This window comes from Mauremys reevesii, linkage group 19 (assembly GCF_016161935.1).
Source record: "Mauremys reevesii isolate NIE-2019 linkage group 19, ASM1616193v1, whole genome shotgun sequence".
Classification (NCBI taxonomy): Eukaryota; Metazoa; Chordata; order Testudines; family Geoemydidae; genus Mauremys; species Mauremys reevesii.
Genome location: NC_052641.1, coordinates 2,726,050 through 2,743,034, shown reverse-complemented (window position 1 = coordinate 2,743,034; position 16,985 = coordinate 2,726,050). Strand labels below are relative to the sequence as shown.

At 50.0% G+C, this 16,985-nt stretch overlaps 2 protein-coding genes across 6 annotated transcripts in view; one reads left to right on the top strand and one right to left on the bottom strand.

Annotated features, from left to right (window-relative positions):
• The window catches only part of NOXA1 (NADPH oxidase activator 1), a 40,882-nt gene extending 37,963 nt beyond the window's left edge, over positions 1-2,919 (top strand). For 4 of the 5 annotated variants that reach the window (XM_039506706.1, XM_039506710.1, XM_039506708.1 and 1 more), the window contains exons 12-15: positions 851-1,017; positions 1,998-2,103; positions 2,197-2,320; positions 2,579-2,919. In XM_039506706.1, coding sequence (XP_039362640.1) covers positions 851-1,017; positions 1,998-2,103; positions 2,197-2,320; positions 2,579-2,676 — 495 coding nt within the window. In that variant the 3' untranslated portion in view covers positions 2,677-2,919. The remainder of the gene's footprint in view (positions 1-850; positions 1,018-1,997; positions 2,104-2,196; positions 2,321-2,578) is intronic. The other variant, XM_039506707.1, reaches the window with a different exon arrangement.
• A 3,842-nt stretch (positions 2,920-6,761) lies between these two features.
• The window catches only part of LOC120386589 (ectonucleoside triphosphate diphosphohydrolase 8-like), a 34,232-nt gene continuing 24,008 nt past the window's right edge, over positions 6,762-16,985 (bottom strand). The window contains exon 10 of the mRNA XM_039505998.1: positions 6,762-7,013. Within this exon, the coding sequence (XP_039361932.1) occupies positions 6,822-7,013 (192 nt within the window). The 3' untranslated portion in view covers positions 6,762-6,821. The remainder of the gene's footprint in view (positions 7,014-16,985) is intronic.

Below are 16,985 nucleotides of genomic sequence, written 5' to 3'. Positions count from 1 at the left end.
TGCTGTTAACAACCACTGTGTTCTATCACAGAGAGCACTGCATTTCAGGGGTCAGTGAAATCACCTCTGTATCCTTTTCCTACCTCACGTGGGACTTGTGCCTACAGATCCTTTGTCAGAGGCACCTGCTGGTCAGGTCACCAGTAGCCGCACTTCATTTGGCATGGCCACTAGACTCCCTGTGATTTTGGAGTCAGTGCTGTGCCAAGCTGCATGGATTGGCAGCTGAAATTTCCACAAGAAATTATGGGACCTGGCGGCATCACAGTAGGGACATGTTTGCATGATAACACAGGGAGTACCTGTCTCCCCTCTGGCATAAGCAGAACTCCTGTGCTGATTAGATGTGTCTGAGTTATAGGATTCAGATCCAGACTCTTCCTTGGGGAAAAATGGAAGTGTTTGGATCCAGGGTTTTGAGAAATGGGCCCCATATGTGAAATACACATATGGATCCTGGCTCAGATTTTATGCCACATGGAGTTTGGTGGCACTGAGGTTGGCATTTGGGTTAGGCCCCCATTCTTGACTCTGGGTATGGAAGGATGGGTTAGTGGTCGGGGCACTGGCTGAGATGTGTGAGACCTGCGTTTGGTTCCTTGCTCCACCAAGGACTTCCTGGGTAAGTCACCTCATGTCTCTGTGCCTCGGCATCCCAGCTGTAAAGTGGGGATAATAATATTTCCCTACGTCACAAGGATGTTGTGAGGATAAATACATTAACAGATTGTAAAGTGCTTTGAGCTCTGCTGTTATAAGAATAGGCATTATTGTTATTCTGATATTTGCTGGTGAAATTGCTCTAACCAACCCATCCAGAGCAGATTCTCCTTTGCTCCCTGTTTGTCAGCAGGTCCCACTGGCTCAGGACAAAGCATCCTCCAGCAAGAACAGATCCATCCTGCTGAAAGTCCACTGTGACTATACAGTTAAAGTGAACAAGGCCCTGACCCTGTCAGACCTCAGGTCTCTGCTGAGGGAGACGTTCAGCCAGCAGGCAGAGCTTGGGAAGCTGAGGTAGGCTTGGTCACAGACTGGAAATAGGGTCACACTCTGGCTACCCTGAGCTGGTGCCAAAGGCTGAGTTGGAGTTTCGCCTTCCTGGTGAGCTGCAGCTTTCCTCTTGCCATTGCAGACAAGTCATTGCAGTTCTCTGAAGAGGTGTTTGCCCAAGGAGCTAGGCATTAAGACCATGTCTGCTGTCCATGTTGTTCTCCTCAGGGCCTTTTGTCCTTCAACAGGGCTCAGGCAGTCATAACCACAGTTCACAAGATGAGTACATACAAACCAACACTGAGTCCCCTCTCCCAACTGAATAGTCACACAGAGCCCTGTCCCCTGGATATTCCACCTCATTGCTTTAGAGCACCACACTGATTCCTTGGGGACAGGGAATGTGTGAGTAGGGAGGTTTCACAGGACCAAAGGAGTATGGAACTGCACCAGCAGTAGTGAAAGCAGGGGAAATTTAAGGAGAAATGCTATTGTAGACACCGCTGACCTAGAAATGATTTTCTCCCAGCCAGCACAACATTTAAGGCACTCCAGGTTCAACTCAGTTGCACTTTGTGTGGCCAGTTTAGAGGTCTTGTGTAAGTCTAAAGCAAAGTGAAATTTTGTCTACTGGAGCTGGAGGGGTAATTTCATATGCGCTAGCTCTGGTTGAGCTGGTGTGCTAAGAATAGCAGCGTAGCCAGCCTAAACATTCTGTGTTCAATCCCGTCTGAAAACCTAGGTACGTATTCAGGGCAGCTAGCCCCTCCCACCCCGTGGCACCACAGCTACACTTCTCCTGTTAGCACGCTAGCTCGAGCACAGCTAGCGCAGGTCTGTCTGCCTGAACGGGGAATTACACCTCCAGCTCCAGCACAGACATACCCTGGAGTTCCTGGACTGACATGGTTAGGGAATCAGAGGGAGATGCAAGTTGCACAAGCTTAGATTCACCTCTAAATTTGGCCCTAGTACGTTCTCTCTGACCTCCTCTCTTACTTCAGCTGCAGACTTTCAGACAGCAAAGAGTTAATTGTGATTTCGGGAGAAGAGGAGCTGAGGCAGATGTGGCAGCAGGTGACAGATGGGAGGCTGACACTCTGGTGCCAGGTACGTGTCCCTTTGGGATGCTGTGCTACCTCACTAGATTCTGGTTTAATTTCTGCTCTGCTGTGCGGTTTACAACATGGCTTTGTCCCATAGGGCACAGATGCCTGTTCAGACAGACCCGTTCTCTACAGGATGGTAGCACACCACGGTTACACGGCGCAAAGGCCAGAGGATCTGGAATTCAGTGAAGGAGACACACTGGACATTCTCTCCGAAGGTAGCTTTCTAGTTCTGCCTGAAGTTCTTTGCCGGGCAGCTTCAGGAGTCTGTTTGCAGGGAGGAGATGGGGACAAGGGGGGGAACAAAAGGCTTCCTAACAGTTAAGCCACTAGGCCTTATGGGGGACTGACGTGCATGGGCCTATACTGGCCCTTTGAGCAGGGGTGAATGTCACCCTTAGCAAGGCTTGTGTCTCCCTGGTTAGGCAATTCAAGGGATTGCTAGGTCCTTACCCTGTTCCTTTGTATTTTCCCAGTGAATGAGGAATGGCTTGAAGGCCACTGCAATGGCAACTTTGGCATTTTCCCCAAGTGCTTTGCTGCTCAGGCCAGCATTGGGGCTGCCTGCCCTTAGAGAAGAGATGCTTCTTCCTGCCAGACTCCACAAGAAGCCAGCTGGGCTGGGGACCCCACCTCACCTTACTCATGTCTCCCAGAGAACAGGAGAAACTTGCGCCAATTCATTCAGGTCTGACCATTGCCAGCCTTGCTAGGTATTTAATGAAGCTGCCTACACAAGATGCTTCCCAGTGCGGGACCCCATTATCCAGAAACCCGGCAGGATTAATTTCTGTAGCAGAAATAGCATTTTCAATGGCATGTGTCTGGCCTCAGTATTTCCCAATAATAAAAGTGAAATGACAGACAGGTCTGGCTGGGGAGTGGGGCTGAGGTGGGATCTGGGTGCAAGAGAGAGGGTGGTGTCTCATGAAGGTCACTCTGAGAGGTGTTGACACCGCAAATGGAGTTTTCCCATCTCAGACCCAGCCACCAGCTCTTTCTGTAGCAAGAACTTGGGGTTCAAAGGCGCAGATTAAGTGGTCAGAAGAACCAGCTCCTCCAGAAGAGGGAGCCTGGCTCAGGCCTTAATCCCCACTTCCCACCAGGTGCAATAAAAGTGGGGGAAGCTGGACCTTGCCTGTCACTGGATATGCCCACGCTGCCGTTAAAAACCCATGGCTGGCCCGTGCCAGCTGACTCGGGCTAAGGGGCTGTTTGAGGGTGGTGTAGATATCTGGGCTTGGGGCAAATAAATAGCTCCTTAGCCCGAGTCCCACGAGCCTATGTCAGCTGGCACAGGCCTGCTGCGGGGGTCTAATGGCAGTGCTAACAGACCCATTGAGGCCAGAATGTGGGAGGCAACATGCCACCCAGTGGACAGGGAGGCAGGCTTGATTTCCTGGGCTCCATGCAGTGTAAAAACAGCGCTGTTCTGGTTGGGGAGCATTTCACACTCACTTTGCATGGCTGTAAATGAGTGCACATGAATGAGGCATAGGGTGTGTGGCCCCTCCAAGCCCCATGGATCTACCAGAGGCAAAGGGCCTGTGCCCAGACATCTTGGGTTGTGGGGATTGTCCCTGGTGAGGTGAACACTGGTGTCCCAGTGAGTTCCATGAAGTTGGGCCACAGCAGGGAGCTAGACCTTGAGGGACTGAGCACTGGGTTGGAGGGAAGGAATGCAGGGACTGGGGATAAAGAACAGGGTGGGGGAGATGGGCAGGTGACAGGAGCTGAGGCATTGTAGGTAGGGCAGCCAGAGAAACAGGCCTAGCGAAGCCCAGAGGGATCAGGGAGAGCCAGAAGAAAGAAGTGGTAAGTGAAGCTGAAAGGAGCCATGGGGGAGCTAAGAACACAGAGAGAGCGGGGCTCATGGGAGTAGATAAACATAACCTGGTGGGGGGAAGGAGGGTGACCTAGAGTCTCTACTTTGCAAAAAGGGTCCTGTAGTGAGCCGGTGTGGCTCCCCGCCGCCCCGGATGGGGAAAAGCCCGTCCGGAGGCCAGACTGGGCGGAGCTAGGGAACTCTGAGCCCGCCTCTCAGAGGGTCAGGCGGTGACCCAGAAGTATAAAGACTCACCCTCAGAGCTCAGTAAGGCCCCAGCCGCCGGAGAGACCAGACGTCTCTAGTCTAGCCCCAGACTGGGAAAACCCCGCGGCCCAAGGCGGCTGTCCGGGCCTGCCCTGCGCCCGCTACCCGGAGGAGTTGCCGGACCTGCCGATCGCACCCTGCCTCGAAGAACCCATGGTCCTGGATCCCCCAGAGCCCAACACCAGGACCCAGGTACAACCCGAGGGGGAGTGTGGAAGTGGCCTGGGGGCAGCCGACCCTAGTCTGGCTGCAGCACTGCCAGAGCCCGGGTCAATGTGTTGCAGCCAGGATCCCCACTGACACAGCAGCGGGTCTTCTGCCGCTGCTAGGGCCCCGGGCTGGGACGCAGTGGAGTGGGAGGGCCTGCGCCCCCCTGCCACCCAATTCGTGGTGGCAGTCTCCCCCTCCCCCAGGCCTGAGGAGGCTTGGGCTTATTATTACTGCTCAACCCTGCCTGAGGGCCTGAGCGCCTGACTCATTGTTGCTCCGTCCTGACCCAGGGCCTGGGCTCACAGTGTTTATTTCAGTTACCGCAAGGGCTGCCGAGGGAGACCCCATGGACAGACTAATTCCCCCTGAACAGCAACTGTGTGTAGTGAGCCGGTGTGGCTCCCCACCACCCTGAAGGGGGTCGAGCCCCGGCTAACACTTGTACCGGTCCCAGGAACTGCAGGGTGGTTCCTAGGCACCAGGCCCCGGGGCTCGCTCGGCCCATCAGCTATGTGGTACATGAGCCTCTGGGAGCTCACTCAGCCCCCACTGCCCTTGGGGAGCTCCCTTGCCCTCCTTTCTGCCTAGCCTCTCACTTGGCCCAAGCCTCTGGCGAGTTGCTCAGCCCATCAATCCTTCATAGCCCTCACCTGGCTCAGGGCCATGTGAGATCACACACCGGCTCTGTTGTGCTAGGCCTCCCAGCTGGGACAGGTTTCTGGGAGGTTGTGCAACCCATGTACACCATGGAGCCTTTGCTGGCATGGGTCTCTGCGCAGTGGCTCCGTCCCCTCACCCTGCAGCTCACTGACACTGGGCTCTGCACGGGGCAGGCTCTTTGATGACACAGCCTCTCAGCGCTGCAGGGTGCTTACCTGGAACAGGCCGAGCAGGACACTCCTGCCCTTGGTCCAGGCCTCTGTATGCTGCCTCAAACCCTTACCCACCTCCAGAGCCACTGTCAGGCACAGCCTCTCTGAGTCACTCACAGCCTGTACCTGGCATACCCTTTGTAAGGTCACTCAGCCCCTTGCACTGCCTGGCCCATGCCCTGCTGCCACAGCCCTGGCTAGCCCAGGCACCTGAGCTGCAGCCTGGAAAAGGAAGTTGCCAGCAGGAGGGCTCCTTGTTTGGCTCTTGTTCCTCCCCTTATACCAAAAGAGCCTGAATTAATTAACTTTTAGGGGGTGCTGTAAAAACCACTCCTCATGAGGGCTGAGGGGGTGGCTGGCTGGCTGGAGTGGGGCGATGCTCTCTGTTGCTGGGAATTCCTGGATGGTCCCTTGGAGTTGGTTTAGTTGGGTAGGAACCTGTGATGCTGTTGGAGGGAGTGTTTTTGTGAAGAGGTGTCTATGTGCCTAGAGCTGAGGTTCTGGAGTGGGGTGGTGGGTTTTATTTAAATCAAATCTATATATATGGGGCCAGTGGAAGCAGCCTTTGCAATGTTCAGATCAGCTGCTCATTATTTTCTTTTCTCTGAAATTCCAATAAATATTTCTAAAATAACTGACTTTGATCCTGAGACAAAGTGGTCCAATGAAAGATATTTCCTTCCCCAACTTCTGTTGGTGCGTGAGACAAGGTTTTGAGCTGCACAGAGCTCTTCTGCAGGTCTGGGAAGGTACTGCCTAACATGCACAAAGAAAACAAAGGAGGCAGGAACAGTTGATCCCACAGTGTGGGGGGGAGGGCAAGGCACTGAGAAGGCTGTTGTCTTCTTGCCAGAGTGCTACCACATATCTGCGGACATCATTCCGGGCTCAAAAGGGCTAACAGACTACATGACTTAAAGGTACAGGGTCCCATCCTGATCTGCCAGAGCACACGCCTTCCTCGCACTCAGGATCCATGCCTACATGCGTGGCTGGCCCTCCTGCTGCTGCTGCAAGAATCTGTCTCCGATCCAGCAGTGAGAGTCAGAGGGCGCATTAGCATCATCCAGCCTGACCTCCTGTATAACACAGGCCGTCCAGACACACTCCTGGACTCCGGCACTGTACCCATGGCTTCTAAGTGAGCTAGAGCATGTCTAGAAAGACAGCCAGTCTTGACTGAAAGATGTCACCCGATGGGAAACTCCCCCATATATTTAGGCAGTGATTAATTATTCTCCCTATTTTAAAAAAATGCCGCCTTTCTAATTCGAATTGGTCTAGTTCAGCTTCCAGCCATTGGCTCTCAGTCATCCTTTGTCTGCTCGGTTAAAGAGACTTCTCTGATCAGACCTCTTCCCCCAGGAGATAGTTCTAAACTCTGATCAGATCCCTCCTTGGCCTTCTTTGGAGGGAGGTGTTCACTGAGAGGAACCAGGCAGGTATCCTGAAGAGATGGCCAGTGCCTTGAAGGCCTCCCAACACTTGTGCCACTTCTCCTTTCCTGGGTTGGTGAGAGGGACTCTCCGTCCATTACTCGGGCTGCTAAGTGGGATTCCAGAGGCACTGGATGAGAATGGCCACCAGTGCCACTGCAGCGGTCAGGACAATAAAGAAGATGGCGGCTGCCCAGAGCCCACGCTGCTGCCCTTTCACTTGTTTGGGGGTCTCTGCCGGGATCATGTTGGTGAGGTTCAGCACATAGCCCAAGGTCCAGCCGATATCTGTATTCGCAGCCTGGGGAAAGAGCAAGTGAGCACGTTAATGTGCTGGCAAAGTACTTGGAGTCTGGAGCCCCTACTGCCTCCAGAGCTTGTGGGGGAGAAATTCTTGTGCCTCTCTCTGCAGGTTCTGGTCCCTGAGACCAATACAGTCCAGCCTGGTTAGCCATGTGCATCAAAGATGTATCCCCATGCAGGAGTGCTGTTACCATGGCTCTGCCCAAGGTCACTGTGCTATACAAATGCAGCCAGCAGGAGCCAGCACACCAGGAGCCTGGCATCCCCTTCTGATCCCCCCAGCTCCTACAGGGGCAGTAGAAGTGGTGCTCCTCCAGGAGTGAAAGTAACTTAAAGGACTTACCGGTACGCTGGAATCCTGAGCAGAGGGCATGGCCTCAACTGGAAGAGGCGTGGCCTCAACCAGAAGTGGGGCCTTTAAATCAAGATTTAAAGGCCCAGGGGCTCCGGCTGGGAGCCCCAAGGCCTTTAAATCACCCTGGAGTTACCAGCTGCAGAGGCGGCTGGGAGCCCTGGGGCTCCGGCCGCTGCGGGTAGCCCCGGGCCCTTTAAAGCACCGCCCGAGCCCTGCTGCCGGGGCCCCAGGATAGCAGCGGTAGGGCTCTGGCAGTGATTTAAAGGGCCTGGGGCTCCATGCCCTTTAAATCACTGCTGGAGCCCTGCCGCCACTACCCCAGTGCTCTGGCAGCGGGGCTTGGGAGGCGATTTAAAGGGCCCAGGGCTCCAGCCGCTGCAGGGAGCCCCGGGTCCTTTAAATCACCAGCCTGGGGAAGCTGGTACAGGACCAGACCGGCTTACTTTCACCTCAGTGCTCCTCTCACAGGGCCGATTCAGCCCTACACAGACATACATTGCTAGTGTTCCCCAATGCAGCTCTCCCAGCATCCCTCCTGCTGCCCCATTCTTGGATTCTGTACCCTGAACTGGCCATTACAGGCCAGCCCTCATTAACATTGTGGCCTAGGGCCTTTGGGGTCACAAGCAGTGACACTTCTTTGGGACTGGACATTGCAATGATTCAGAAGCAGACCTTGCCCCTGCAGTGACACCTCTGATGATGATTTAGTTTTAATCTCCCCTTACAAATATGCCATCATTCTCCACACTTCCATCCCCCCACAATGTCCCTGTGACCTCTGGACTACCTCAGCCAGCTGTGACAGAAGCCTGCTGTTAAACCTATCTGACTCCACTGAAGTCCAATGAGGTTCATTTGGATTTATGCCAGTGTAAAGGAAAAAAGAATTTGGCCCTGTGGTCTCTAGGGAACGTGTGGTGAAGCCATGTGGCCACTAGTGCAGAACTTTCCATGACAGCACACCATAGTCTGCTGCTACCACCGAAGATCTCCTCTTCCTCTCACAGCCAGGAGGAAGGATGTAGCTGCAATCAAGCCTCTTCAGGGCTCAGTCCTGCTAAGTGTAGCCGCCTTTGGTGTGATGCTGAGTGCCCTTGATTCCCAGGCAAACCAGTCTGAGTTGAGGGCACTCGGAACTCAGCAAGTCAGATTCTTAGTTACCAGGTGCAGGTGAATAGCCATTTGCATTAGTGGGCAGGGCCAGCCCAGAGCATTTTGACACCTGAGGCGGGGAGCTCAAATGACGCCCCAATACCGCCTCGCTTGGGCCAAAACTTTGAAAGGTCTAAATTCTGCCTTCTTCCTGTTCTACTCCTCTCATGGTACTGCTCTGCTACCTACCCCAATAAAGGAGAACTAACAACTTAAAATGCCTTGTTCAAAAATTTTAAGTAACACTTACATTTGCTGTTCAGGTGTTTGAAAGTTAACTTCTTGTCTGCGTAGTAAACACTGGCATTTTTATCTGTTTGAATAGTCAAAGTGGTGCTTTCCGTGCCTTCTTGGTTGCAAAGATTTGAACTGCTTCCTGAAGGTCCACAGTCTGGGCCAGCTCATGCTCTATTGAGATGGTTGCAAGGCTGACCAGCCTCTCCTGTGTCATTGTGGAACGTAGATGTGTTTTTATTAACTTCAGTTTGGAGAAGCTGCTTTTTTCCACCGGCAACTGTTACAGGAAGTGTTAGAAGTATGCACAGAGCAACAAAAGCATTTGGAAAGAGGGTGGTCAACTTATTTGTGCACATATATTCCAGAACAGGCTTTGGAGTTGATCCTGCTGAAGCAGCAAAGAGTCTTGTGGCACCTTATAGACTAACAGACATTTGGGAGCATGAGCTTTCGTGGGTGAATACCCACTTCATCGGATGCGTGTAGTGGAAATTTCCAGGGGCAGGTATATATAAGCAAGCAAGAAGCAGGCTAGAGATAATGAGGTTAGTTTAATCAGGGAGGATGAGGCCCTCTTCTAGCAGCTGAGGTGTGAAAACCAAGAGAGGAGAAACTGGTTTTGTAGTTGGCAAGCCATTCACAGTCTTTGTTTAATCCTGAGCTGATGGTGTCAAATTTGCAGATGAACTGAAGCTCAACAGTTTCTCTTTGGAGTCTGGTCCTGAAGTTTTTTTGCTGCAGGATGGCCACCTTAAGATCTGCTATTGTGTGGCCAGGGAGGTTGAAGTGTTCTCCTACAGGTTTTTGTATATTGCCATTCCTAATATCTGATTTATGTCCATTTATCCTTTTATGGAGGGACTGTCCAGTTTGGCTGATGTACATAGCAGAGGGGCATCCACCAATGTAATATACGCCATCATATGCCAGCAATGACCCTCTGCTATGTACAATGAGGAGTTTTGGAATATCATACAACATCCCAAATATACTGCTGTGTTCCTTGAGCTGCATGAAACGTTCTTCAACTGACTATATTGCACAAATAGTACCTGGGTAAAGAATTCAACTTTGAATTGTTGTTTGGGGTCTCTTATGGGATTATCCCATGCCTCGTAATCAAAATGTCTTCTTCTTCGGTGACTCTTGTATTCTTGAATGGGTGGGAAAATAGCTTCAGTATGAAGTTCCTCTGCCAATTCTGTGCACTCTTCAGAACATTTTGAAATCCCTCATTTGATCGGTAAGACTGTAGGTATGACTTTGCTTTGTCCAGTTGTTCCATTGCTCCAGATATATCAAGATCAACACCTTGGAGTCTCTTGCTTACAACATTTATTTCAAACAGTATGTCATGCCACAACACTAAGCCACACAGAAATTTGAAGTTATGTATGTTTCTGGTGATTCCATTTCCCTCTGCCATTGTTCTCCCATGAACAGTTCCTGTCATAGCATTATCCTCCATAATGGCAACTATGGCATCATCTATCTTCCCAATTTGGTGTTTGATAGGCTTTATCGCCTCCACTCAACTTTCCCATGGTGTGGCACTAGTGACTTCAGTGTCAGAGAGGATGTTCCCAGATGTTGCTTCAAAATTTGCCATCAATGAGTTGATGCAGAGAAAAATACATAGATGCTTTGAATTATATTAAAAAATTCAACAGACTCACTAGAAGCTGATGCTGCATCACTGACCACCAAGTTCAATGAATGAGAATTGCATGGGACAAAAAAAGCTCGAGGGTTTAACTCTTCAATCCATGTCTACACTCCTCTGTTTGTTCCTCTCATGTTGGCACCATTATCGTAGCCCTGACCTCTCATGTCAGCTATTGCAATCCTGTATCTTCCAGCTTTTTAAGAAGCACATTTGTCATACCAGCTCCTGTATTATCATCAATGTCAATAAATTCTAGAAAATACTCTCTGACAGTCATCATTGCAGGGACATTTTCACTAGGTTCTGTTGTTGTTACAAAACGCACCATTAAACTCATTTGTTCTGTATGGCTGATGTCAGGTGTGTAGTCCAGAATAATATCTTGCTGACTTCAGATCTGCCACAATCTTCTGTTTGACTTTTGTTGCCAGTAACTGCATGATCTCATTTTTAATTGTTTTTCCAAGGTAGTGGTGTGTGTACATTTCTTGGGTGGTGACTCTTCTTAAATGCTCCAGGAGTACAGCATCAAACTCAGCCATCAGCTCTACAATTGTAAAGAAGTTTCCATTGTTTGGCACATACAGCTGATCTGAAGTGCCACGCAGTGCTAAGTTTTGGGTAGCAAGCATTTTCACAATGGCAATGAGCCTTTTCAGAACAATTTGCCAGTAAAGAAACTCTGATGCAATCATATCTTGATGCTGATCATCTATGGTGGCCTGTAACCTCAAGCTCTTTCCACCTATGGAATGTTCTCTGGTGATTTTCTGCCTTCTCATGGCATGCCAAATTTCTAGCCAGATTTTTTCAGTCCTTTGTTCCTGTAGAACCCAATGTGGCTGGAACATTAGACTGGAAGAGTTTGCAACAAAACCAGTATGCGGCATTCTGGGGTTTGGAGTACCTAAGCCATGGCCTCTCCACTTTGTCACCATTGGGGATTTCACACCAGTAATGTGTTGGATGGAAACTTCTATTTTCATTGTCTTTGGGGAACAAGAAGTTTTTCACCTGCTGTGGCCCATGCAGTACAAGGAAGTCCCTCAGGCTACTGCTCAAGTCGGTCCACAGTCCTGGATCATCTAGACTTAGGAACTAAACTCAGCAGCAGCTGTTTCTTGCGCTTCCACCACACTCTTCTCTGATCTATTCTTTTCTTCAGGAATGTGCATGGTTACATCCATTTGAGATGGAGATATGGATGCTGCAGTAGCTGCCAGGTCACCTGCACTCTGACTAACTGGAAGATCAGGCATCTCCTCACCACTCACATCCTCACTGGGGCCAGAAGGCTCAGTGTGAACATGTGTGTCTCTGTATCTCAGGAGAGCTCCTTCCTGCTTAGATAGAAAAGCTTCCTTTGCTTTCTTTCTTTTTCTGAATGCTGCCCCAGAGGGGCATTTTCTTCTTTCACTCATGACTGCTGTTCTGTGCCAGCTAGAGTGGCTCTCAACACTCAATTGAAGGGGACAAATAAGCAGGCTGATAGCAGGGCCTGAGTGAGGGAAGATATCAGCGTCTTAAGGGCCTAACTGGCCCCCACTACTTCAGTTAACTGCCTGTTCTCCTCAAGTGGGTTCAGGGAAGCAGCAGGAAACAGGAAGCTCCCTGAGAAGCTGGTGGGAATCAGTCTAGGCTCCTGGGGGTGCTAGAGAGGTACATAAGAGGCTCCTACTCCTCTCTCTCTCTCCCTGTAGTTCCTGCTGCTTTCTGTTATTCCCTCTCACCTTTTCTCCTGCCTGCCTGTTATGTCTCTTGTGCCCTCCTTCCTCCAGCACAGCACTACACCATCTCTATGCATCTAGAGCAGAGAGAATACATATGCACCAGCAGCAGACAGAATTTTCTACACTTGGGTCCTAGTGGCGCCCTCCCACAATCTGGCACCTGAGGCAACCGCCTCAGTTCGCCTCAGGGTAAGGCCAGCCCTGTTAGTGGGCATAATTCTCACTCTGTGTAGTGATAACTGTGGCTGTCATAAACAGATAGTTAAGGGTTAAAGTCTCTTTTACCTGTAAAGGGTTAACAAGCTCAGTAACCTGATGAACACCTGACCAGAGGACCAATCAAGGGACAAGATAATTTCAAATCTCTGTGGAGGGAAGCCTTTGTCTGTGTTCTTTGTTTTGAGTTCGTTCTCTCTTGGATTTAAGGGAGGCCAGACATATTCTTCAAGTTCTCCAAAGTTTCCTGAAGTATTTTCTTCTATTCAGTATAGTGAGTATTAGAAAGGCGAATTAGTCTTATAATTTAATTTCTGCATTTGCAATTGTGTGTTTGCTGGAGAAATATCTTTATTTCTGTTGCTGTTACTTTGATTATTCTGAGGAGGAGGGAGGGGAAGTCTCTCCAGTTTTTATAAGTTAGACCCTGTAAATTTTTCCATCCTGGTATTACAGAGATAATGTACATTCTTTCTTTTAATAAAATCTTTTCTTTTTAGAACTTGATTGATTTCTTCCCTTGTTTGGATTTTCAGGGGAAGGGGAGGGGGAAAAGTGAATCCCTCTTTGTTTGATTCAAGGAATTTGAATCCAGGTATCTCTCCTAAGGACTTGGAGAGGGGAGGGGGGAATGAATTATTTCCCTTTCTGTTAAGATTCAAGGAGCTTGGATCTGTGTTCCCAGGGAAGGTTTGGGAGGAATGGAAAGTGTACCAAAACACTATATTTTTGGTTGGTGGCAGCTTTACCAGATCTAAACTAGGATTTTAGTTTAGAGGAGTCCATGCAGGTCCCCATCTTGTGAACGCTAAAGTTCAAAGTGGGGAATAAACCTATGACATGGTAGGCAGTGGTTGGGATTTTTTTTAAGAACCAAAGCAGAGAGCCATTGAGAGCTATTCTCTCCTTCTAGAGCAGGGAGGCAGCCTGAGAAGGAGGGGGGGTAGAGGTATTCAGTTTCTAACAAGGTATTGTTAGAAGGAGTTTCTAGCAGGGCTAAGCTGGAGGTATTAGGTTTTTCTAACAGGCTTTGTTAGAAAGGACCCCCACTGTGAGGTAATTGGCAATTGCTAGAAACAAGTTACAAAACCAGATTTTCTAGTTTCTTGTGAGCCAGCAAACAATCAGCAAAACACCTTTTGCAAATGAAAAGTTTTGTTTCTTTTTATTCAGTCGTGAATAGAAAGGTTAGGAACTTGTAATCCAAGCAACTGAACCAAGCAACATAGTCAATTCCCTGACTGCAGAGGGGTGTGGCCAGCACCAGAAGGCACAGAAACATGAGTAACAGTGAAACAGTTGACAAACTCGACCTGGCCAGGCTGGAGGCTGCAGAAAAAGACAAAGAACATCAGAGACGAATGGAACTATTTAATGCAGAAATGGCCAGGGAAGAAGCTGCCCACAGGAGACAAATGGAGTTAAAAGAGAGAGAACTAGAAATCCAGAAGCAGGCTCTGGAATTAGAGAAGGCTAAGCAGAATGTTCCTGCCAACCCCAACAACCCTTCTCCAGGCACTGTTCCCCACCCCAAGATATTTCCCACCTACAGGGCAGGTGATGACACTGAGGCCTTCTTGGAAAATTTTGAAAGAACCTGCCATGGTACAGCATCCCTGAAGACCAGTACATGATAGAGCTGAGGCCACGGCTCAGTGGACCCTTAGCAGAAGTGGCAGCTGAAATGCCTAAGGAAAACATGAACAATTATAAACTGTTTCAAACAAAGGCCAGAATCAGGATGGGGCTAACACCTGAACATGCCCGTCAGCGGTTCAGAGCCCTAAAATGGAAACCAGATTGGATCATTCCCCAGACACGCCTACTACATTGACAAAAACTGGAATGCATGGATATCAGGAACAAAGGTTCAAAATTTTGAAGAGCTGCCACTCCTGATGAGAATGGAACAGTTCTTAGATGGTGTACCTGAGCAAATAGAACGGTACATCCTAGATAGAGAACCCAAAACTATTACCAAGGCAGGGGAGATTGGAGCCAGATGGGTGGAAATAGCAGAAAAGAAAAAAGCTACCATCCAGGGGAGCGAATATAACAAGGGGCAAACTGACAATAAATCCTACCACCGGGGGCCACCCAAGACCCCAGCTACAACCCAAGGAAAGCTTCAGACTACCTCCAGTCCCACCTCACCAGTCTCCAGCAACCCACCTCGACCTAGTGACCCGTCAGCTTGACGATGTTTTAAATGTAATGAACTGGGACATATAAAGGCCAACTGCCCCAAGAACCCCAATCAAGTACAGTCCCTTACACCATCATCACGCCAAGGATCCCCAGGCCCAGATATCTCTCAAATACCCCCGAAACACAGGGAAACCTTGAGAGTGAGCGGGAAGAAGATTACCGCGTGGAGAGACACTGGGGCACATGTGTCAGTTATCCACCAGTCCTTAGTGGACCCAAAATTCATCAACCCAGAGGTCAAAATCACAATTTCTCCATTCATGTCAAAATCTGTAACCTTACCTACAGCTGAATTGCCTGTCCAGTACAAGGGCTGGTCAGGAAAGTGGACTTTTGCTGTCTATGACAGTTATTCCATCCCCATGCTACTGGGGGAAGACTTGGCCAACCATGTGGAGCTGGCCAAGGGGGGGGGAGTGGTCACCCGCAGCCAGGCCAAACAAGCTTCCACTCCCATCCCTGTTCCTGAGCTGTCCACCAGGACCCCGTCTGTGTTACCAGAGACCCAGACAGAGGTGGTAGAACCGGATCCCATACCAACAACTACAACAGCCATAGTACATCCAGTCCCAGAACCGGAACTGGAAGGACAACCAGCGGCAGAACCATTGCCAGCACTGACACCAGCGCTTGCAAACCCGTCTCCAACCCCATCGCCAGAGGGCGCCAGCGGGCCTGAACTGGCAGAAGCAGCAGACAACTCTACCCAAGAGGCTCAGCCAGAGCCTGAAATATCTCCTAGTGCACCAGCGGAGAGCAGTTCACAGTCAACGGAAACAACCTCATCACCTACATCGCTTCCGGAGGGACCAAGCCCAAGTCCACAGTCTAAGGAGGAACTGGTGTCTCCAGCCTCAAGGGAACAGTTCCAGACTGAGCAGGAAGCCGATGACAGCCTTAGGAAAGCTTGGGCGTCGGCACGGAGCAACCCACCACCTCTCAGCTCTTCTAATCGATCCCAGTTTGTTGTAGAACAAGGACTTTTATATAAGGAGATTCTTTCTGGTGGACACCAGGAAGGCTGGCATCCTCAAAAACGGTTGGTAGTTCCAACTAAGTACTGGGAAAAGCTCTTAAGCTTGGCCCATGATCATCCCAGTGGTCATTCTGGGGTGAACAGAACCAAGGACAGGTTGGGGAAGTCCTTCCACTGGGAGGGGATGGGCAAGGACGTTGCCAATTATGTCCGGTCTTGTGAGGTATGCCAAAAGGTAGGAAAGCCCCAAGACCAGGTCAAGGCCCCACTCCCCATAACTGAGGTCCCATTTCAGCGAGTAGCTGTGGATATTATGGGTCCTTTCCCAAAGAAGACCCCCAGAGGAAAGCAGTACATACTGACTTTCGTGGACTTTGCTACCAGATAGCCGGAAGCAGTAGCTCTAGGCAACACCAGGGCTAAAACTGTGTGCCAGGCCTTAGCTGACATTTTTGCCAGGGTAGGTTGGCCCTCCGACATTCTTACAGACTCGGGAACAAATTTCCTGTCAGGGGCCATGAAAGACCTGTGGGAAGCTCATGGGGTGAATCACTTGGTTGCCACCCCGTACCACCACCAAACCAATGGCCTGGTGGAGAGGTTCAATGGAACTTTGGGGGCCATGATACGTAAATTCGTAAATGAACACTCCAATAATTGGGATCTAGTGTTGCAGCAGTTGCTGTTTGCCTACAGGGCTGTACCACATCCCAGTTTAGGGTTCTCACCATTCGAGCTGGTGTATGGCCACGAGGTTAAGGGGCCATTACAGTTGGTGAAGCAGCAATGGGAGGGGTTTACGCCTTCTCCAGGAACTAACATTCTGGACTTTGTAAGCAACCTACAAAGCACCCTCTGACACTCTTTGGCTCTTGCTAAAGAAAACCTAAAGGATGCTCAAGCAGAGCAAAAGGTCTGGTATGATAGACATACCAGAGAGCATTCCTTCAAAGTAGGAGACCAGGTTATGGTCTTGAAAGCACAAGAAGCCCATAAGATGGAAGCGTCATGGGAAGGACCATTCACGGTCCAGGAGCGCCTGGGAGCTGTTAACTACCTCATAACATTTCCTAATTCCTCCTTAAAGCCTAAAGTGTACCATGTTAACTCTCTAAAGCCCTTTTATCCCAGAGAATTACAGGTTTGTCAGTTTACAGCCCAGGGAGATGACGCTGAGTGGCCCGAAGGTGTCTACTACAAAGGAAAAAGTAATGGTGGTGTGGAAGAGGTGACCCTCTCCACAACCCTGGAACATCTACAGCGGCAACAGATCAAGGAACTGTGCACTCGCTTCGGCCCTTTGTTCTCAGCCACCCCAGGACGGACTGAACAAACATACCACACCATTGACACAGATAATGCTCACCCAATTAGAACCCCACCCTACAGGGTGTCTCCTCATGCCCAAGTTGCTATTAAATGGGAGA